Source organism: Bison bison, unplaced genomic scaffold (assembly GCF_000754665.1).
Source record: "Bison bison bison isolate TAMUID 2011002044 unplaced genomic scaffold, Bison_UMD1.0 scf7180017864362, whole genome shotgun sequence".
Taxonomy (NCBI): Eukaryota; Metazoa; Chordata; class Mammalia; order Artiodactyla; family Bovidae; genus Bison; species Bison bison.
Window position 1 is genome coordinate 1,278,668 of NW_011494934.1, and position 24,472 is coordinate 1,303,139.

Consider the following 24,472-nt stretch of genomic DNA (forward strand, 5'->3'; position numbering starts at 1 on the left):
CTAATCTAAGAAACGAGTGACCCGAGTTTATGATTTGGGCCAAGATGGGCAAGGGAAGAGCAGACTTGCCTTTGTGTCACAAAATTCTGTTCCCCTTATGTGGCGGATGCCAGGGATCGTTCTTTAGATTAGGAATGGGTAAATTCGGGCTGGTGGAGGTCAGTTGTGCAGAAGACCTGTTTTTGCAAGGCCCCTGAGCTGGAGTAATTAAATTTTTAAAGAGTTGTTTATGTGTATATATATATGAGATAGTAGACTTCAAAGCCTAAAATACTTGCTGTCTGACCCTTCACAGGAAATGTTTGCTCACCTGTGCTCTAGATAATGCAACATGTTTACAGAGAGGATGCATTTATTTAATGCATGTTTTAACTATTAATTATGGACAATTAACCAAAGATTGTTGATTTTTCTAATTGGGATTGGAGGTGGCGGGATGAAGATAGGAGAAATTTGAAAAAGCTCTGTCTTGCCCCCTGAATTTCAGTGGGTGGCATAAGGGTTTACATCCATATAGCGGGCTCATACATTTTCGTGGGGAAAGAGAAATGTCTGTTGAAGGGAGGAGCATAGATTTTAAAAAGAGAAGCAGTGCTGATAAGTGTTCACTTTAAAAATTTTAAAATAGTGGTCATAAATTTTATGGTAACCTTTTTAATTGTTTAATCTGTTTATACCTTATTTCTAACTTTAAGATTTAAAAATTTTAATCTTAGAAGTATTGAGAAAGGTAGGGTTGGTCACTTTGATTTCCTTAAACCATTTTAGGAGAGAGTATTTAGGGTTGTCATTATATCATTTATCTTGTATCCTTCAAGTTTTAAGTGTTCCCCTTAATCTATAGGAATTTATGCCTTTGTGCAAGTTTGCTTAGAGTGAAAGTCAACTTCTAAAACATTTATTTCCGGCTCACTTTAATGTGTGTGTTGAAAACTATTCAGGATGTCTAGTTTATAGTTTGCACATATATTTGAGGAAATAAGTACTTTGTGGGGTGTAGGTGGTGGGCAGTATGATTGTGGCTCTGGACTCAGACTGCCTTGGTTTGTCTCATCTCCACCGTGCACTAAGTGTGTATGACCTTGGGAGGGTTGTTCTTACCTTTTGTACCATCATTTCTTTATTAATGGGAATAATAATAGAACATACATCTTATGGTTATCAAAATCATTGACTTGGCTTTTTCATGGAAAACAGCAATTACCATAAGGGCCTAGCACTTAGTGTGCAGCCGATATGTGTCCAGTAGCTTCCCAGGTGGCTCAGTGGGTCAAGAGTCTGCCTGCATTGCCGGAGACCCAGGTTTGATCCCTGGGTTGGGAAGATGCTCTGGAGGAGGGCATGGCAGCCCACTCCAGTGTTCTTGCCTGGAGAGTTCCATGGACAGAGGAGCCCGGTGGGTTACAGTCCGTGGGGTCGCAAAGAGTTGGAGATGACTGAGCAACTAAACCTACCTATGTTAGTATTTTTAATATTTGTCACACTTTACCATTTGGTCATACTTTTTATGTGTTGAATATCTTTGGGAGCTTGAAAGCAGTTTTGGTTGTGAAAAGTATGGGCATATTAAAATTGAGAACGTCAAGTTCTGTTTTTCCTGAATAACAGTATTAGAACAATTACCGAGAATCCAGTAATTGGATGTCTAAATCCAGATATAGACATTTTAGATTAGGGATTTTATTACAGTATCATTTCAGCTTAACCTTTTAATTATTTACTAGTAAATGAAAGTTCATTCAGATGAAAAAGCTTAAGAATATTAAAGATACAGGTTAATATTTAAGTTAAAATTAAAGATACAGGGGTTTTAATAATTTGAAAATTAAAAGTCATGTATATGGAGCCATAAATGAGCTATTTTAATTATTTTTACATTTTAAATATTGACCATAATTACATGAATTAATGTTCTTAAAGAATAATGAGAAAAAGACAGTAGCAAAAATAAGTTTTATTTATTTTTAAAAAATATGTATTAGGGGTGTGTGTGTATATATGATGCATTTGGGAATGCGAGGAGATGGTCCCTGTTCTCATATAGTTTATGGTGAAGTTAAGAATAGAAACATTAAACCCATGACATTGTTGAAGGTACAGTCGTGAACTGGTACATGAGTTAAGAACAAGTCACCAAGAGTGTTCAATCAAGATGATAATACCTAGACTAAATAAAGTGAAGGAAAACAAAGTTACAAAGGGAAGATCTGAAGCAAATAGAGTTGTCTGGGCAAGGGGAGGTGGAGAAATGCAAAGCACACCACATGGGAAAAGCCTGACAGGAGACAGTGCGGGTAAAGAACCTGAAAGAAAGCCCGTGTGTCTAAATGTGGAAAGGGGGGGCTGGAGAGTGTAGGACTAGGAGTGTGCCAGAGAAGGCAGAGAAACAGTAATGGACTCCACATGTAATTCAGGGCTAGTAGACCACGTGAAGGATTTGGATCTCCAAAGAGCATGACAAGCCTCTGAAGTGCTTTAGGTAGAGGTGACCACCAGATCTGTGTTTTGGAAAGAGCATTCTAATTGCAATATGGAGAATAGATTTGAATGAGGTGAAAAGGGTTCATAGATAGGGTCCCAAAGAGTTGCACACGACTGAAGCAACTGAGCAGGCAGGTGGGTGGAAGGCAAAAGTGGATGTGGGAAAGATGGATGATTTGAAATTGGATTGTTATGGAGATAGAGACAGGTATATGGGTTTGAGGCTAGGAAGGAAACATTCGTTTGGATGTGGTGGGATATTTGGAATGAGGCGAGAGAGGGAAATGGGCAGTGTGAAAAAGGTGACTTCTTGATTTTAGATTGGAGAGACGGTGATAATGTTGCCAGTCACCAAGGTAGAGAACTTGAAGGGGGCTGTTGGCATGAGCATCATGAGTGTAGTTTTGGATGTGTTGAGTTGAGGAGGCCTTGGGACTCTAAGGAGAGGACTCTTAAGAAAGTTCAGTGAGCAAGGCTAGGCTGTAGATACAAATTTGGAAAGCTTTGGCATAAAGATTGTCCAGGGAGTATAGAGAAAGGGTATGAGAGTGTCTGGAACTGAGCTGTGGGATATCAGACCTTAAGGAACCTCTCCATTTAATGGCCAGCGAAGTCAGTTTTTTTCCCCTGTGTATTTTCATGTATTTGTTTATCTTAATAGTTAAACACTTAGCTTAAGTACTCTGTTAGGTTCTGGGCAGACAAGTGAACAAGATCTAATCCCGTCTGTTCTTAGGTAGGACATGGACCAAGTAAATTGGCAGTTTTAGTATAGCGTAGAGTCTTACGAACCTCTGAAAAGGGCAAGATAGTGGTAGGGACTATATATGTATTTTTGGGGGGAAGAGGATCATAGCTATCACTAGATTCCTACATCTTAAGAACAATTAGTATGGTGTGGTAAGTACTGCAGAGTTCTGAAGAGTGGGGTAAAGGACTGGGAAGGAGTTTAATAAGTGTGCTGTGGAAACACAGAATGTCCACAAAAGAAGGGGCAGAGGCAGGTCATGGAAGGCAGTGAAGCCCAGACTGACACGGAGGAGGATTCAGGTGTGGAGGTGCATGGGTAAAGATTTCTTTCAGAGGGGTCAGCTTGCATAAGATCTCGAAGCCAGAAAGCATGAGGAGTTGAAGACTTGAAAGTATCTCTTCTAACTTAAAAATGAAATTTGGCTTTGAAAAATTGAAATATATTAAATAATCAAGGAGTGATGTCATTGGTAAAAGTGGATTCATATTTTATTAAAAAGATACAGTTCTTCAGTCAAGATTTGCAAGTTTACTACTTGAAATGTATTTTGTAAAAAGACCCTAAAACAGGATCATCACAAAACTAAAGTTAACAAGCAATTAACTTCCTTGTCAAACTAAGAATTGTAAAAAGAATTTTGATCAATTTTAAAAAGTCACATTAGAATAATTATCATGTACAAGTTTTAAACTCGAAGGGACCCTATAAATATTGTAGACTTTGCTTTCAATTTTTAAGTAAATTATTTTAGGAAGGATTAGAGTATAAATACCACTTAAAATTTTTGTATTTTGGTGTACTTTCTTCTGAATGCTTTTTCTGTTTATATCGTACTAGTGCTTGGAAAAGTATGTTTTGAGTCAAGATAATATTAAGGGAAAAAAGGATTCTGTAACTAGGGTTTGTGTATTTGTGCATTAAATAAAATAAATAGATTTATCAGGATTTTTCAGAGGCTTTAACATCATCGTGCTTTTGTGAATCTCGAAAGCTGAGAGGTAGTATGTATTATTTGATTTAGAACTTCTTTTCCAGAAGTGTTCGTTCTACCAGTAATGATTAACTAGACTCTGTATTCTTTTAAATTGTCTAATCAAAGTGAGACAATATGGCTCCATATTGTCTCTATGACAGTATATTAAGATAAAAAGTAAGATAGGTTCCCCTTAATTGGCTTCAATCTAGAGAATGAATATCAGCTAATTTAAAAAAATAGCATTTACGTTCTTTTGCAGTTAGAGTATAACAGATACTACAAGATATATTGAGATCACTTAATCCCTCACTTCCTCAAAATCTATTTTATAAGAATTCATACTAAAATTGCCATTAATAAGTGGACCTTTTAAAAAATGTGGTCTTGTCTTTTTAGGCTCTTTGACGTTTTCTCAGACTTTACTTTTCCTGTTTTTTGTTTTTTTTTTTTAAATTGAGGTGAAATAACATACAGCATTATTTTAGTTTCAGGTGCAAACATAATGATTCAAAATTTGTATATATTGTGAAAGATCAAAAGAAGTCCTGTCACTATACATACTTAAAGCATTTTTTTTTTCTTGTCATGAGAAAGTTTAAGATCTGTTAAAGCTTTCAGTTGTACAGTACAGTATTATTAACTATAGTCACCATGCTCTTCATCATACCCTTATGGCTTGTATATTTTATAACTGTAAATCTTAAACCTTTTGACTCTTCCTACTTGGGTGCGAAATGGGTAAAGAGTCAAAGGGTGCAAGCTTCCAGTTACTATTTTTTTTTTAGTCTAAATGAACTTGAGTGGCAGTTCTCAAACTTTACATCGGCACCTCTTTACATTAATGAAAATTATTGCAGTTCCTTTGTGTGTATTATCTATTCATATTTACCACTTAAAAATTAAAACAAGTTTTAAAATATTTTTATTCATTTAAATATAATAAACTCATTTCATGTTAATATAAGTAAAAAAATTTTTATAACATGATTATTTCCCAAAACAAATTTATGAAGTGAGTGGTATTGTTTTATCCTTTTGAGGATGTTTAATCTCTGGCTTAATAGAAGGCAGATTTCTTATATCCCCTTAGACATGCAGTCTGTTGGGACATTGCTGGAAAACTTAGGCAAATAACATCTTCATATTATTCATTTAAAAAAAAAATTTTTGGCTGTGCTGTGCAGCATGCAGGATCTTAGTTCCCCTGACAAGGGATTGAACCTGTGTCCCCTGCAGTGGAAGCATGAAGACTCACAATTTTTACTTGAGAAATCCCTAGGAGTCCCCAGAACACACTTTGAAAACAGCTAAACTAGAATATTTAGGTACTGCAGTGAGAATTTTTTTGTAACTTGGTAATCTAAACATAAAGTGAAAACATAGTGTACTTTTTCCCCCTAATTTAATATCTTTACATTATTATGCAAATATTATCTATTTAATAAAAGACTTTTCAGGATGGATAATAAACATAAAGCATTTTACATCTTGGTTTTGAATGCTAATCTAAATTAAGCAATATTTTGAAGTTGTTCCAAAAACAGCCCGAACTTTGTAGTTGGTAGATTTATTTTATAGTCAAACTTGTTTCATTTAACAGTTGGAATTCGGCCTTTCTCTCTGTGAAGTTTTTGGTAAATTATAAATTTCAGCATAGAAATTATATAGATGTCTTTAGATTTTGTAATGAGAACATAATTGTGTAGTTTTCTTTAATCCTGAACTATTCTGGAGATTTTTTAAAATATCATTGGTGATAAAAAGTGTTTATAGTTAGATGATTTTTATTTTGAAAATTAAAATATTAGACTGGAACATACCATTTTAGGTTATAATATATATTTTTTCATTGTTCAGTATTTGCATTGACTAGCATCTGTTAGTTTATAACTTGCTGTATTTAGGTTCCATCAATTCTTTTAGCATTTTTCCTTTTCAGTGGATTAAATCATGGTTGGGTAGTTGTTTTATACTGTGAATCAAGGGATTTCACTGAATGAATGTGAATTTTTCCCCCCAAGTAAAATGAAATGTGACTAGCAAGAACAAATTACTATGTTTTTAAAAGTACATTTTATTTACTGTAAATAATTGTATCCTGTATCCCCACTGTATTTAGCAAACATTTTATCTGTGTCTTTCACATAATAGGTGAAGTATTACAGACATTTAGCACCTGATCACTTGCTGCAGATCTGTCATCGACTGGGACCTCTTCTTGAGCAAGAGATTCCACAAAGTGTTCCTGGAGTACAAACTTTGTTAGGAGCTGGAAGACAGTCCTTGCTACGCACAAACAAAAGTATGAAAAATTTCTAACAGCATTTAGATGGTCTTTTTCTCACTTTTTGTCTTTGTGTCCTATCTTTATATCCAATAAAAAATGTTTGTGTTTAATAGGCTGCAAGCATGTTGTGTGGAAAGGATCTGCTCTGGCTGCATTGCATTGTGGAAGACCACCAGAGTCACCAATTAACTATGGTAGCCCACCCAGCATTGGTGAGTTGTTTGAGTTCATTACCAAGTTGATAGCCTCTTAGTAAAGAGCTTTTGAAAATAAAAATGTTTTTTACTTGCTGTGAAGTCAGAGAATTTTCATTTTTTGTGTATTAGCCTTCAAAGAGGAAAAAGCCCTCAAATTTTTTTCTTATGTTAGTAATCTATAATGAAAAAGTCATAAGAATGTGTAATTATGGATTATAAATATTGTACCTATCTAATGAGCTCATTGGTATTTTTATAGAATATTGTTTTTTAAAGATATATGTCATTCTGTTGATTCAGTAGGCAATTGTATCATAATACAGATTAGTTGTAATAGTGTGGTTATTTTTATGAATAATTGTGTACTTTTTGGCCTTTAAAATTTCAAGAAGGAAAACTGATGTAGATAGATCTTCTTGAAATGCCCTCTAAATTCATCCTTTTTAACTCCACTACTACAGGGTGCTTATCTTACCTGAATTACTATAGCCTCCTTCACATAGTCTTGCTTCCGGGATCTTCTCCCTCTCTCCCTTTCAGGTTATACTATATGTAACCCTGTAATATTACTCTTATTTAATTCTACTTCTGCTATGTCTCTCTTCTGGTCAAGGTAGTATGAGAGGTAGCTTATGGTATTTTAATGGAGTTGCAGTTCCTCTACCACCAAGTCTTACTTCTGACTCTCATAGAGCTTCGTATTTTAATCATAGCCTCTTCTGTCCCTACCCTCCTGCTTAGTTAGAAGTGTCTTCTCCCTCTTTCTTCTACCTGTCCAGATTATACTTATTTCTCTTCCTTTTCTGGGTAATTACAGTCAGTATTACCATATTATAATTTGTCAGTATTATGGTTTTGTATAACTTGTTTAATGTTTATATAAAATATGCTTTTCTATTGTTTTACTTACAGAAGTACTTTCTAAGGTTTTGTGTTTTATCTGGGGCATTTTGTATTTCATAGACAATTTTGATGTATTTGGGTATAAATCTAACTGTTAGTACTGGAAAGATGATCTCTTTTACTTTAGATTTTTCTCATTGGTTTCATGAAGTCTGACTGTGATATTCCTTGGTGTCATTTTTTTCTGTTTATCAAGCTTGAGATTTATTAGGCTTCTTGAATCTGTAATGTCTTTTATTGGCATTGGAAAGTTGTCAGCCATTATCTTTTAAAATATCATGTCTGCTCCATTCTCTCTCCTCTCCTGGGACTCCAGTTAAACAGATGCTAGGCTTTCTCACTGTCTTCTCTCTTCCCCTCTCTTGTATGATTTACATCTTTTTTAGTTTTCTCTGAGCTGTTTTCCAAAGTTATCTTGTGGTTTACCCATGGTGGGTAATCATGGGTGATCCTTTTTTTTTTTAATATGATTGTCCTGGTTAAATAATGATTCCTATGTGTTCTCAGTATAATGAACAACTATAAAACAACAAAGGATTTGAGACACGAGTATATTTTCACCTAGAAAATTATACTAGGAAGTAGAACAGTTTTCTTAAAAGAAGGGGAAGGTAAATTTATTAGAAGTGTCCCCTCTAGGGAAAAGTCTATCCTTTTTTTGAAAAAATGCAGATCCATTTAATAAGGGGAATATGTTGTTCTTTCAACGCATTGTCAGGCAACACTGTGGAAGGCAGTGAAAGTGCAAAAATGATTGATAGTAACTTTCCTCTTAACATTTGCTATGTGAGTAATTACTCTGTTCAGGCACTATTCTAACCATTTTCCATTTATTTTTATCTTTTAAAACATTAAATGATCTTTAGGTAGGAAATACTTTTTACTTTACAGAGAAGGAAATTGAGGCATGAAAAGGTTTGGTGACTCGACCAGGGTTACATGTTTAGTGAGTCGTGAAAGTACAGTGACTCCCATTATGCTGTTCCTTATTCTTAATAAACTAATAGTTAACAGTTGGTTAACACTTGGCTACTCAAGAAAGTTGGTATTAGTCATATTTTGGAAAAGGATACCAGATTATATTTATAAAGTCAGATAAAGTATTTTAGGCCATGTCATTAATCATCAGATCAGTAAATATTGCTGACGTGGTTATAGGGGATTTAAATATGGCAAAAATAACTTGAGCTTTGTGTCACATCAAGAGAAATGCCGCTGGTATATTCAGGTAATAGAATTAATTACCATGCAGGTAATTGTTGTACCTTTCTGAAAGAGTTTTATTTCATTTTTAAGGTTTATGATAACATTTTTCCATTCAGATTTTCAGGAAGTTGCTCTTCATATTTAAAAAACAAAAAAACGCCTGTACTGGAACGCTGATTTTACCTGATGTTTTTGTATTCGCATATAATTTTTGACATCTCTAAAGAGAAGCTGGACTAATCAAAATGACTCTACTTACTAATAGTCGTAGTTTAGTGCCGTGTCTCTTCAGTTCACCTTGGTGACAGTCTTAAATGTCTTGTCATTATTATGAAAGTGTGATTGGGTGGTAATGGGAAGAAAAAGTCATTAGGTTTTTTGGCAGAATAATTTGCCTGCATAGTGATACAATATTCATTTCAGGTTATCACAGACTATGAGTCAGAAGATTTTTATTTTTAAATATGAGTGTTAGTATCTTATTTTGTTGATTCCTCTGCCATTTCTGTCTGGCTGCCTCTAAAAATTTTCCTTGCTCTTTTCCTGGATCAATGTAGTATTACCAAAGACCCATGTAATAAAAAGATCTTAGCATTATAGCTTTTCTTAAAATACAAATGGGAATGTTTAGTGTAGATTCAAATATTTAAGGTTTGATACATTTGGGAAATAGGCTTTTTAAAAAAATTTTTGAAATAAATTACTTACTGGAAAGTTGCACAAAAAGCTATTATAACCCGTTGCGCAGTTTTTCCTCATGTTACAGTCCTATATTATCTAGAATTCCTTAAAACTGCTCCGCCAATGTTATTATTAACTAAACACCAGACCATATTCATATCTCACCACATTTTCCAACTTAATTACTTTTTCTTGTTTCAAGATCTGGTACAGAATACAATACTGCATTTAAGGCTTGCACAGTTTTTTTAATTAAACTTTTTACTATAACTCAGAAAATCATTTAAGATTGGGGTGATGGTAAATTGGATTTTCCTTTCTTAGATTTTTTTTTCAGTAAGGCCTGTATATTCTGTTCAGTCCTTTGCATCTGTTTTCCATTGCCACAGCCACATGTGGGCCTTGTGCTCTTTGCCTGGAGCTCTGCATCATTCATTCACTTCCCAGGTAAATATTAGTGTTAGTCACTCAGTCGTGTCTGACTCTTTGAAACCCCTTGGACTGTGGCCCGCCAGGCTCCTCTGTCCATGGAGTTCTCTGGGTCGGAATGCTGGAGTGGGTGGTCATTCCCTTCTCCAGGGGATCTTCCCGACCCAGGAATTGAACCCAGGTCTCCTGCATTTCAGGCAGATTCTTCACCATCTGAGCCACCAGGGAAGCGTGAGTAAAGACTGCATCCCTGCATCATGTCCCACACTGGCTTAGAGCTGGAGAGTAGGATAATGAGGAGCATGGCCTCTGCTCTCCTAGAATTACAGATTAGATGATCTCCTGCCTCCAGTCTTATTCCTCTACCCTAGAACTTAGCTCTAAACCAGGGTTTCTTAACTTCAGCACTGTTCTCATTTTGAGCCACATAATTCCTTTTCATAATTGACTGTCCTATGCATTGTAGGGTGTTTATCAGCATCCTTGTCTGTAGCAACTCCAGTGGTAACTACGGAAATGTCTCCAGAACATTCCCAGATGCCCCTGGGGTAAAATTGCCTCCTGTTGAGAACTGCGGCTCTGAACTTTCTAAAATGCAGATGTGATCACGTCATGCCTCCTTTTCCCCAGTGACTTTGAATAGTCTCAGCCCTGTAATGTGGCTCACAAAATGGACCTTCTCCCGCCTTTTCCTCACTTGTACCTTGTGCTGCAGCTTTGTACAACTATTTGGCAGTTCTTAAAATCAGCCAAAGTCTTTTCATCCCTTTCTCTCTGCAGTGTCCCTCATTCTATGAACATTTATCTATTCATGCTTTAAAACCTAAATGTAACCAAGCAGAATTAAGTACTTATACTTACTCTGCTATAGCTTTTGTCACATAATCATGGCTATTTATTTACCTTTGTTTTTTCTGCTGTACTGTTAGGTTCTGGAAGTTGGAAAGTATGTGTTTGTGCTCTGTATACACCCAACTCCTCAGCATTAGTATATATTTAATAAAGAGGCAGTAGGTAATTGATATAATTGGTGACCTCCAGTAGAACAGGAAAAGTTCAGAAATGGGTTGGGGGTAAAAAACAGAGCAGATGGTTGGAAGAAGAGAGAGACTCAGTCTTCAAGGATAGCTGTGAGGTAAACAAAAACCCCAAAACTGACTTTTAGGAAATAAAGTTTATTAGTGAACTGGGTTATTGGTTCATTGTACCTGGAATATTAAAACTCATACCTGTATAATTTCGAAACCAACTCTGGAGTTTATCTCAGTGCTTTCTTACCCTATTTTATTGTATTATCTGCTTTTAAATCTTGACTACTTTGTACCTCCTATTATTTGATACAAATTGTGAAAACTGCTTGAATTTCAGTCTCAGGGCAGAATAACCAATGTGAGTTGGCTCCTTTCCAGCCCTTTACGACCTCCTGTAATAAATGTTTTCGAGAGGCAGAAAAATAAAAAAATACCATTAATCTGTTATCACTAACTTCTGACAATTTTCTGTGGAAGAGTTGTGAATGTGTACTTGTCATGGAAACGTTTACTTTCAGAGGTGCTAACAAATCTCTGATATTTGTCCTTTCTCACCTCCTTACCCATGTTATGCCTCTTTTTGAATACAGTTTATTCTGTATTTACCTATGATAAACAACCCTACTTCAATAGTAAGTGACATGGTTGGGGAAGAAAGTAGGAGAGGAGATAAATACATTAAGGCTGTTTTTAAAGTTAAATTTGGAGACTGTGAAGCATGTTTATCTTGTGAAAAAGATTGTATTAAATTAAAGCAGTCATTTGCTAATTGCCTTGTTTGCCTTTTTCTTAGATTTAACATGTCAGCAAAGTAAACTCCTAATCTCTAGGTTTCCCAAGTTTTCATCTCTTTTGTTTGCCAGATGCTACCATCTCTTTGTTATTTTACTTGTTGCTTCTGCAGCAAAGTTGCAGTCTTGGTGAGTGGAAATAAGGAGTATTGGAGAACCTGATTCTTCAAAATGTTTGTGTGTAAGGAATCAGCTTTGCCTTTAAAAGCAGCTTTACTCCACAAATATCCAGTTAAGGTTAAAAAGCCTATACAGTAGTTCCTCTCTTTTGATGGTGGATATGTTCTAAGCTCTCCTGTGGATATTTGAAACAGCAGATTGTACCAAACCCTATATATATTGCTTTTAAAGAAGTATCTGATAAAGTTTAATTTATAAATTAGGCACAGTAAGAGATTAACAATAACTAATAAATAGAACAGTTATAACTATATACAGTTGACTGTTGAACAGTCCAGGGATTAGGGGCACTGATTTCTCTGTCCCTTGCAATTATGTAGTACTGTAGTATTTATTGAAAAAATCCTAATATAAGTGAATCCATGTTGTTCAGTGGTCAGCTATACTGTAATGAAAGTTTTGTGAATGTGATCTCTCATTTTCTCTCTCAAAATACCCCATTGTACAAATTTAATGCCTTTTTTTTTAGCCTCAACTACGCACTTATCACAGAGTGTTGCTGTAGTTTTTGTGATTTGAAGTGCAACAGCAAAACTAGCACACATTCTTTTTCCTTCATCACAGTTTCACAGATAAAATATTCATTCTTTTATTTATTTATTTTTTGGCCTCACCTTGCGGTTTGTAGAATCTTAGTTCCCTGACCAGCGATTGAACTTCAGGCCCTGGTAGTGAGAGCACCAAGTCCTAATCATTGGGCTGCCAGGGAATTCCTAGGAATTTTTTTTTCCCTTTGTTTACTTAGCTGAAAACTTTCACCTTTTCACTGAAAGGATACATTTTACAGCTTCTCTTTGGCTTATTTGAATTGCCCACATCACTACTCTTACACTTTAAGCCATTATTAAGTAAATAAAGGTTACTTGAACACAAGCACTGCAATACCAGGGACAGTCAATCTGATGACCGACATGGTCTGATAACTCAAATGACTGCTAAATGAATGAACCGGATATGCTGGACTATGGAGAAGGCAATGGCAACCCAATCCAGTATTCTTGGCTGGAGAATCCCATGAACAGAGGAGCCCAGCTGGATACAGTCCATGGGGTTGCACAGAGTCAGACACAACTGAGTGACTAACACAACATGCTGGACTAAAGGATCCTGGGTAGCATGGATCATCGATCACACTACTCAGAATGGTGTGCAGTTTAAAACTCAGAGGAGTTGTTCATTGCAGGAATTTTCCATTTAATATTTTCAGACTGATTGACCACAGGTAACTACAACTGCGGAAAGAGAAACCGTGAATTAGGGAGGGACTACTGTATGTTAAAAGGAGTCTTAAATCTTGTCCACATTTCTAGTTTTCTCAGAGGAAATAGTTTGAACAAAGGCACCAAATATTCACTTAAAATTAGTTATGAATCTTGACTGCTCAAGATGTGTGGCCTTAGGCAAGTTGTTTATTTTTTCAACCTCTCAATTTCCTCATCTGTAAAGTGGAGATAATATCTACCATATCTAGTTATTTGGAGGCACCATGAAATTAAAAGACGCTTACTCCTTGGAAGGAAAGTTATGACCAACCTAGATAGCATATTCAAAAGCAGAGACATTACTTTGCCAACAAAGGTCCGTCTAGTCAAGGCTATGGTTTTTCCAGTGGTCATGTATGGATGTGAGAGTTGGACTGTGAAGAAGGCTGAGCACCGAAGAATTGATGCTTTTGAACTGTGGTGTTGGAGAAGACTCTTGAGAGTCCCTTGGACTGCAAGGAAATCCAACCAGTCCATTCTGAAGGAGATCAGCTGAAGGAGATCAGCTGAAGGAGATCAGCCCTGGGATTTCTTTGGAAGGACTGATGCTAAAGCTGAAACTCCAGGACTTTGGCCACCTCATGCGAAGAGTTGACTCATTGGAAAAGAGTCTGATGCTGGGAGGGATTGAGGGCAGGAGGAGAAGGGGACGACAGAGGATGAGATGGCTGGATGGCATCACTGACTCGATGGACGTGAGTCTGAGTGAACTCCGGGAGTTGGTGATGGACAAGGGGGCCTGGCATACTGCGATTCATGGGGTCGCAAAGAGTCGGACACAACTGAGCGACTGAACTGAACTGAAATGAGTAGTAAAGTGAGGCACAAAGTAGGTGACAGAAGATGTTATATTCTAACTTTGTAACATTCAGTTAATTATTTTGCAAAAACATCTAGAGTACATTTTTAAAGAGGAGATTCTAGGAGATTCTTTTCCCTTCTCATTTTCACTGTTATATTTTGCCATATTTTCAATACTGTATTTGACTTATTCTGAAATGGCTCTTAGCATATCTGGCACTGGGCTAGGGTCTGCAATTGTAGGGTTAAATTTTTTTCTTTTATGACTATATTTCTTTAATAGTTCTTAGAAAAAGCTTTTATATTATTATAAATCTTGGAGCTTTAGCATATAATGTCTAATTTAACAATTGGCATATAATTCAGTAAATTTTAAGATTCTATTCATTCTTTCCCTAATACTCTACTCAGTCTTGTACCTTTTCCTGCCTTTTATACAATCCATATTTTAATCCTTAGTTAGGTGTCTACTCATCACTTATTTGCATACATTTATTTTGATCTGCTGTTTTCTCAGTAACCATTTTTCCTTCCAGAATTTATTTTCTTTTGCCATTTTAATCTTCTAGCTAGGAAATAGTTATATGGTTTTATAATTTGTGTTGTTCTTTAACCATTTACATATTTGGGGGGCAGTCCTTGGTTTTGTTTTTTAATCTGTCCCCTGGATGATATTTACTGCTTTTAGGGCTTGAGGATAGAGGTTATTATTGTATTATTCCTTATAGATCCAGCCCCTCAGCATCAGTAAGTATTAAATGAAGAGATAATATATAATTGCAGTAATTGATGAACTGGGGTAGAATAGGAAAAGTTCAGAATAATATTCATATTTTCACTTGTCACAGATTTTTGTTTTTTTATCTCCCTTCTCCTTCACCCCTCCCCTGCTCACCTCTTCCTTCTTTCCTTCCTAAAAACAGGTAGTTAATGAGAGACTACTAAAATGTATTGCATTTTTGTTTTTTAAGGGAAATAAAACTAATGTTCAGTATGCCAAAGCACCACATATATAAAATAGACATTCATATTTTTCTTTTGTTTAAATTTCTTTTCAAATTGTGATTGACCAAAAAAGGGGAGGCACTTTGAAGAATGACAGTTTCCTTGGGTGAGTTTAAATGGTTGCTCTTGTGGCTGTGTTTATTTTCTTTTGTAAATCGTACAGTAAAATTTGTTTTTAGGTTATGGATGTGATAAGAGGTGCCCCCCTGCCCACCATATGATGTGTCTGACATATAATTTCAGAACTAATTAGGAAGCACTAGCCATTTCCTTTTTTAGTTTGCATCATATCTTTTTCCAGATTGATTATTGGGTTTGATGTTAAATCTCATAGCTCTCTAAGTGAAGCAAATTATCATATTTTCTTCATAAAGTCTCTGACTTTTTATTTCAAATTTCTTCAGGGAAACTTTGAAGTTCAGGATTGAACATCTAACTAGACATCTTAAAAACTGGGAAGTCCATGATTAAGCTGAGTAGATATTTACATAAACAGCAGCAATTTGTTCAAGCATCTTTAGGGAGATGCAAGGGGAAAATGATCTCACATAAAAGTCTCTTAAAAAAAAGTAAAGGAAAAAAGTAAGATCCACTTTTATAATATGAAGATTTGACTGTTTAAGGACTGTCAGTATAGATGTTAGTACATAATGCTGTCAAGTTTATAAAAGGTTTTTATTTGCTTTTTATAATAACTGCAAACTACCCCTACCTTTATTAATGAGAAAACTGAAACTTAAGAGAGGTGGTGAGTAACTCAGTTATATCTTTGGATATTTTATTTCTCATCTTATGCATTTAGCTTTGATCATATTTATATAGCACCTTTTTACTTTTCCTGTGAAATTCTATATTCATTAGTCTTGTACTACCCGTGTCCATTTTATTGATTTGGGTATAGGAACTTTTTGAATCATGCCCCAGTATATGAATTCTAGAAACAGTAAAACATGGTGTGTTCTCTCAAGTTTGTATCTTGCCTGATAAATACTTAAATTTGAGAGAAAATATTCAGTTCCTTGAGAAGGCCTTCATAATCTTGTTGGCCCACTGATTAAGTTTTTCTAAAATGAAATTTTGTGTTTTGAACCCTCTGATTTCTTTTGTAAAATCACCTTTTGCTTTTAGTTACATACCTTCAGGTCTGTTCTCATTGTTCTCAAGAGATAAAACTGCAGTTATCCCAAAGCAAATCTTTTACCATATTATTCCCACTTTTTTCTCCCTAGAAAGCTTCAATTTATTGTCTTTGGAAAATAGCCCAAAATGCCTGGCATAGCCTAGAAAGCACTCTGCAGTCAGCCTCTTCCTCCTTAGTCGTTTTCTCTGATGCTGCCTCGTTTGTGCTCCAAGGGCTGGTCACACCTGACTTCCTTCTGTTGCTTAAATGTTGCGCTCCTTCCAGCCTCCGACCATTGCACACGCCCTTCCCTCCACCTAGATAGATTATCACCTCCCTGCCTTCCCTGGCTGTTCATTTTCCAGGTATTTAAATATCAGTTTTTAGGGAAGTGTACTCTGACTCCCTGATATCCTCCTGCCCTATATGTTTAGGATCCTTTGGTGTATATTTCAAGATTTCTCTGTACCTTCTATTTGATGGAACTTAACATTGTTGTAAGTCCTTGTTCATGTCTTTCTTCCCTGCTAAACTGCAGTCTCCATGATGGTAAGTTCTGTCTTTTGTTTTTCTTTGTTATATCCTTTAGTTCATACTTGGCCCATATAGGTGCTCTATAAATGTTTGTTGACTCAAAATTGAATGGTTAAAATGTTTGGGGGGAAAAAAAAACCCTAACTTTTTAAAAAATGAATTTTTATTGAAATAGCTATTAAAATATTTAAAACTGAAAATATTATACCATTGTATTTTCTGTATCATCACATGAGTTTCCAGGAAAGAAATGAGAAGGAAGAATCATACAAATCAGGGATTGTACAGCTTTAATAAATTACAACTTGTAATGTCTGGTTTTTTGTTTGGTTTGGTTTTTTAGTGCTTATTTTTGTATTTGGTTGGTGAATTTTTTTTTTTTTGCTTAACTCTTGAAATCATTTTTTCATCTTCTGTGTTTTATTTCCGTTAGTATTTGAGTTCTTTTCAGGCATTATTCATATTTGTGACATCTGCTAAATCTTAAAAACATGGTGTCTTTCAAATGGGAATTACAACTAAACTTGAAATTAAATAGGTAGAGATTTGGAGGGCAGCTGCTGTTCATACTAATTATTTTAGATACGTTATAAAAGAGGGAGGGAGGATCTCTTGGGTTTTGTGTCACCCATGTAATTATTTCGCTTTGCTTTTCTGTTTTCTCTTGCCTCACTCCCCATTCTTTTTTTTTTTGTGGACAGATAAGCTAATTACAGGATTATTCTTCAAATGTTGCAACCCTTTGCACTTTAAAGTTGGCATTTTTGTTCATTATGATTATTGTTACAGAATTTTATTTGTCTTGTTCTTATGTCGAGTCGTTACCAGTTACTTGTGTATTGTGATAGAGACCAGATGATGCTGTGGAAATAAACCAACCTGTGTTGAATTATTTCCTAGATTATCTCTGGCCCTCAGATTACGAATATTTGGTTGTAATTTTCTACTAATAGCTATTTGTATCTAATATCTGTTAGAATTACTGTGGTGAGCTTTTCACCCGTGGCTCTATAGAGAATTAAATGTTACAGGTTCCTTCGTATATACGTCCTTAACAAATAAAATTGAATCTAAACTATCTTTACCATCTTTTACTTTAAAAATTTAATGGGAAAGATTTAGAAACAAACATAAACAAAGTTGATGACCCATTGTATTTTATGGCTTCTGAATCAAACTAGACGTGAATACTTTGTAGTATATCCATTGTCAAATAGGCAATGGTTATTCTCTGTAGTGTATACATTCATGTACTTTAATATGCTTAGTCTTTAGGGTTTCTTTTTTTTTTAATGATTAAATAAATTTAAATTCCTTGAATCTTTATCCCTGGATCTGTTTTTATCAGTCTTTGAATTTAAGCTTAATCTCTTTAGACAGTTCATATCTTTCATATTACTCTTGAGCTCCTCAAGGTAGGCTGAGCTATACTTTATTTAATAAAATATTAATCAGGATGTACATATGCTCAATGCAGAAAACTTGGAAAACAGAGCAGCTGAAAAATTAACCAGTCTCACTGGTTATCTGTTACTAACACGTCAGCATGTTTCCTCTCAGTCTTTTTTCCTAATGTTTGTCTACTTAAGCAGTATGGTAAGAGTGCACTCTTTGGAATAAGCTTGAATTCAAACCTGGGCTTCATCTCTGGGATTGAATGGGAAAATTACATTCTGCCTTTCAGTTCTGTTATTGGTAAGGAGTGTCCGCAGTACGCGGATAATTGTCATACCCATTTTAAAGATCCATGAGGATTAAATCAGAATGTATATGAAGTTCCTTGAACAGTGTCAGGTACATAGTAAAAGCACTCAGTAAATATTAGCTATTATTTTCCAAATCTGCTACACATCATAATAGTTTTCTGTTGCTTTTTTCCCCTCCACAAGAATAGCAGATAAGACTTTTTTGTACTAGATTCTTGAAGCCGCCCCCATAAGAACCTCTCTCTAGCTTCAATCACTGTTGACTTTCATCTTCCTTAATAGGTACTTTCTCAAGATACTTGATTCTTGGTTTTAGCGTAAGTTTTCTTTTAGGGAATTAGATAGCTGTTTTTTGTGACCTGCACAATTGCATCATCTTTCCATTCAAACATTTTTGTGATCCTTTAAAAAAATTTTTTTATGTAATTTTATGCAGTAGCAAATACTTTATTACCACACAATACTTTATTTAGTGGAAATCACCAATGCCGTGTAGAGAAAACTTTTTGGACTTGTTGTGAATTTGGAAGATTATTGCTATAGAAATTGGCCTCTGATCGTGGATGTAGCATTATTTTGTTGGGCAAGCTAATTATTGTCTAAAGAGGTAGATCATTTTACAGTTGATTTTCACGTAGTTTTGCTTACATGATTATCATTATTTTTGTACAGGCAGACTTCAGAGGTATGATGGGGTTCTAGACCACTGCAATGAAGTTGATATCATAGTAAAGCGAGTCACACCAATTTTTTGGTTTCCCAGTGCATGTAAAGGTTATTCACACTGTACTGTAGTTTATTAATTGTGCAATAGCATTATGTCTAAAAGGAACTGTAGATGCCTTCGAAAATAATACCGTTGGAAAACCGTGCCAGTAGACTTGCTCAATGCAGAGTTGTTACAAACCTTCAGTTTGTAAAAGCAAATAAAGCACTCCAGTATCTGCAAAGTGCACTAAAGCAAAGCATAGTAAAATGAGGTATGTTTGTAATTTACTCAAGTTTAATTCTGTAGGTTTCCAAACTCTGACAGAGCCTTTATTTAACAGAGATTGTGGAGATTAAAATGAAATCTAGATACTGATTCTGCAGAATCTACTCTTTTGTACTTTAATTTAGGAACTGTTTATATGGTTATTAATTACAAGTTATAACTAATTCTGCATTTTATGTATAGAAACTCTGGAAGCTTTCTAAGTGTTTTTTTAAAACCAGAATCACAGAATAAAGTTGGTCAAAATATAGTACAGAAATAAAGCTGATAAAAAATTAAAGTCTTCTGGTAAAATATTCTGATGTTTCTTATCTGAGTACCTTTTTTTTGTTACCAGAAAAGGGTCTAGTTGCACCTTCTGAAGTACATGTTCTTTCTTCTTTTTGCATCCTCCTTTAATTCTTCTACTGGCACAAACCTTAATTCTCCAGGTTTTGGAATCTACTGCCACCTGCCTCTCTTTTGCATTCATTATGCTGCCAGCATGGCTGTGCTTTCACATGTTGGCAAAAGTGGTAGACACTAGTCCTGGCCCTCTAGTTGCAGTAGCTAACCCACATTGGACTAGATACTGTATTGTTTTATGTTTTTCATAAGAGTTGAAACTTCAACAGCAGCAAAAGCCCAGCTTCTTTCTGCATTTTTGTTAATTGATAGTAAGTTTAATTTTTTTCTTCAATTCATCTTTCTTAACATGACTTATTTTGACCTTGGGTAATTCATTGCAGTTATACCGTGTGCCCTTGTCCATTTTTTTTTTATTGGCTACACTGTGTGGCTTGTGAGCTTTTAATTCCTCCACTAGGGACTGAACCTGGGCCCTCAGCAATGAGTGCGCAGAGTCCTAACTGGTAGACTGCCAGGGAATTCCTCCATTTTTTAAAGTACTTAGCCAGTTGATCTTGTAGGGTATTTTGCTAAGTGAAATAAGTCAGACAGAAAGACAGATACTGGATTATGTCACTTACATGTAGAATTAAAAAATTCAACAAACTGGTGAATATAACAAAAAGAAGCAGACTCATAGATATGGAGAACAAACTAGTGATTACCAAGGGAGAGCAAAGGAGGGGGCCCAATGTTGGAGTAGGGAATTAAGAGGAATAGGGTTATAAAGTAAGCTATAGGGTATATTAGACAACACAAGGACTATAGCCAATATTTTATAATAAGTGTAATTGGCGTATAGACTTTAAAAATTGTGAATCACTGTTTTGTAAACCTGTAACTTACATAATACTGTATAACAAATACGCTTCACCTTCAAAAAATTGGGACAAAAAGTACCTATTAGAAGGGGGGGCCTTTTGGAGGGTGGTGATGATATTTCTGCCTTAGTTCTTTATTATCTGCAGAGATTTTATCATATGTTTTTCTAATATTCTCAATAATATAGTCACTAAGGTTATTGCAGATGCTCTTTTTTGGCAGCTATCCATTTTTTCCTCATAAACTTGGTTCATGTGATAGAGATTTGTCTACAGATTTCCCATGAACTTGATTCACATGGTACAGATTTGTATAGTGAGGAAAACTGAGGTAAATCTGCTTATGTCTATCTTTTTCTAAAATATCTGCATTGGAAACTTGGCCCATTTGTGGGATGAAAGTACCATGTTCCTGGATAGACAGATGGCAACTGTTTATAGGTAAATGAAATTAAGCTTATATTTCCAACAGGTGAATTTTTAAAAAACTTCTCAGTAATCTTCAAACTATATAATTATAAATCAGGAGTAAGATATTTTTTAAAGGACATGAAGAATAGCCACATTCATACTAAAGTGTCACTAGTAAATTTAAAGTTTTGCTGCTGCTGCTGATGATTTAGTCGCTACCTTATGTGCAACTCTTGCGACTGCGTGGACTGTAGCCCACCGGGCTCCTCTGTCCATGGAACTCTCCAGGCAAGAGTACTGGAGTGGGGTGCCATTTCCTTCTCCAGGGGATCTTCCCAACTCAGGAATCTAACCCTGGTCTCCTGCACTAACCTGCAGGCAGATTCTTTACCAACAGAGCTATGAACGAAGCCCAAAGTTTTGCTGCTAAGTCACTTCAGTCGTGTCCGACTCTGTGCAGCCCCATAGATGGCAGCCCACCAGGCTCTCCCATCCATGGGATTTTCCAGGCAAGAGCACTGGAGTGGGTTGTCATTGCTAGTATATAAATAAACATGCCTTCAGTAGGTTAGTACAGAAATATATATACGATAATTAAATCACAGTTTATTAGAATAGAGAAGGGTTAGTTAGTGGAAAGATTGGAACAAATAGTTGATTATTTAGGGGAGAAACAATATCCTTAGAGACTCACCTAGTAACATCTACCAAAACTCTGAATATGTTAAGGAGTTAAGTGAGAAATTTAAACCACAAAAACATAGAAGAAAATTTAAGTAGATATTTATTATACTGTTGGCTGGTAGAAGAACCATTCTAAAGCACTATACCAAGTTACAAAAGAAAAGAAAAATATTGATAAAATTGGCTGTGTAAACGTGTGAAATTATGAGATGTCAAAGAATAGCCAGGTATGAAAACCAAGTATATTGTGGAAAATGTTTCTGGATGAATGACTTGAGAAGTTGAAGTTGAGAGTACCTTGCTTAAAATCTCCACAGTATCATGTTTAAATACAAGCCCATCAAACTTAAAGCCTAGTTTTTATTTCATTAAGGAATATGGATGGCATAGCTATTAAAATTCTGTTTATGAGGGAAATCTCTGCAAAATTTTGTGTAATTGCTTTAGGTGGTAGAATTATGTAAAGACAGTATTCTTATTTTCTACGTTAAGTATGCATTCGTATTATGATTAAAGAAATAAATTAATTCTTAAAAGATACCTTGGTGTGAACTACAAAGAAATGACTTGTGGGGAAATTTTATTTACCAAGGATGTATGCACAGAAGTAATAGTTAAGACCCTACTGGCTAGATATATACAGAGTTATACCTGTTAATAACTTTAAGAAATTGTGGGTCTTTTGTTTATTTTGTTTAGTAACTAGTTCTAAATTGTGCACAAAGACTTTGTTTCAAAGGCTGTTATGAATGATTTGCTGCTACAAATGACACTTATCACTTTTTGCTCCTTTTCTTTCTCCATAGATCATACAAATGAATAGCAGTGATTTCTGGAAATTTTATTTCACTTTACTTGTCCATTCACTCAGAATGGTTGAATAAATATGTTTACCTATCCCTTTGCTTCCAAATTCAGTAAATTTGGCAGGGCAGTTGAAAGGAAGAATGGTATGGAATCTTTGAATCTGTAATCTGTCCAATAAGGAAATGCATTTTTGTTTTATTCCTAAACCTAATTGTTTTTTGTTGTGTAGTTAATTTATTAAGTCCACCAAATGCATAGCCTCTACTAAGTGCCAGCCACCGCGGTCAGCGTTTAGACTAACCAAAGAACAAAACAGACAAAAAAAATTGTGCCTGTGTGGAGTTTATTATATTGTAGTAGGGGGAGATAGAAAATAAACAGTAAACATAAATAGCAAATAAAAGGTGATGATGGAAAAAGAGCAGATACTAAGCTCCATAGGGGCATCAGGAGTTAGCAGTGGTGGTAGGGGATGGGTTGTAATTTTCACTAGGCTGATCAAGTTAGGCTTCATTGAGAAGGTGACAGACTTTTGAGGAAAGATATGAAGAAGGAAGCCTGGGAATTAGCCACGTGGGGGGAGAGTGTTCTGGCCAGAGGGAATAGCGGGTGTAAAGACCCCAAGTTAGGAGCTTTACCTGATGTGTTGGAAGAATGGGGGTGATTAGAATGGTTGGAATAGACCAGTCAAGGGGTCAGATAATGGACACAAGATTGTGCAGAGTCTTGGTAGGCTGATGTATGATGAACTTGGTGTTTATTGTGAATCAAATGAACACTGCAGTTTTGAACACAGGAGTGGTACTATAGGGCAACTGGTTAGGTTGCTTTTAAAATTAAAAAATTTTACTTTAAAAGTAAAATTCACTTTTTACTAGAGGAGGTGGCATTTAAACTGGCCCTGAAGGATAAGAAAGAATTTGCCAAGTGAAGAAGACCGAAATTTGCTTTGGCAGGCTTAATTTAAGAACATTTCCCATCACCATACTTGGGAACATAAATGTACTTTTAAACAAAAGTCATATATGTTACTTGATATAAGGTTAAAACTATAATAATGTCATATAAAGAACTTATTCCTTTGTGACCTCTTATATCTGCTTAACCATGCTCATTTTAAAAATTGATGTTCTGGTTTAATAAAATTTAAGGAGTTCCTATAATCCAAGAGACATTTCCTTTTTCCTCAAAAATCCAATTACTGTTAACAATTTCTTGAGAAAGTGAATGATTGCCATTTGCTTTTCTGCCATAAAACTGTAAATTTAATTGAACCATCTTGTGTTTCTTATTATTAACTAAGATTCACTTATATACTTTTTTATTTAAAAGGCACTACACTCAGTTGCAGGAAATACGAATAAGGCAAAATTTCTGTCCTTAAGATACTTAAGATCTGGTAGGAGAGACAAGATGTTACGCAAATTGTGTAGTAAAAGAATATGTGAGTTCATTCAACGGGAATCCTACCACATCTTCTCTGCCTAATTGACCTGGTCAGACCTTCTTCAAATCCAACCTCCTCAGTTGAACTTCAACTACTGAAGCATACCTGTATTTTTTCTCTAACCCCCCGTGTCAAGTTTGAACCACCAGCTTATTACCTAGGAACTCTACATCCTGTTTTCCCTGTATGTCATATCTTTTAGTTCTGTTGTACAAGTGTGTAAATTGGTTGACAGCAAGGACTCTGTTTGGTACCCTTTCCCTTAGGATGCTGATGTAGTATCATTAAAAATACTCAGTAGTTAATTGGCAGCCAAGCATAACATAGGGTGGTATGGAGTACAGTATTTGACTTAATGTTTCTAAAAAGGTTTTCTTGAAATGTTGACTGTAAGGTAGCTTTTTGAAAGGGATGTTCTTTTTCTCAGTTGACTCTTAAAGTGAAAATAAAGGTTTAATCCCAGTTTAGGTAGAGATTCAGTAAAAACTGTTTAAGAGAGTAGTAACATTTTCTCTTAAGGGAATTAGTTTTTGCTTTATCAACTCTGAAGTATAGTCTTCATTAAAAATTCATCTTAAAA

At 35.3% G+C, this 24,472-nt stretch overlaps 1 protein-coding gene across 1 annotated transcript in view; it reads left to right on the top strand.

The window, feature by feature from the left end:
- Window positions 1-2,648: 2,648 nt before the first annotated feature.
- Window positions 2,649-24,472, top strand: part of PHIP (pleckstrin homology domain interacting protein) — a 113,052-nt gene continuing 91,228 nt past the window's right edge. Inside the window, exons 1-3 of the mRNA XM_010855269.1 lie at window positions 2,649-2,783; window positions 6,360-6,510; window positions 6,609-6,707. Of these exons, the coding sequence (XP_010853571.1) occupies window positions 2,649-2,783; window positions 6,360-6,510; window positions 6,609-6,707 (385 nt within the window). The remainder of the gene's footprint in view (window positions 2,784-6,359; window positions 6,511-6,608; window positions 6,708-24,472) is intronic.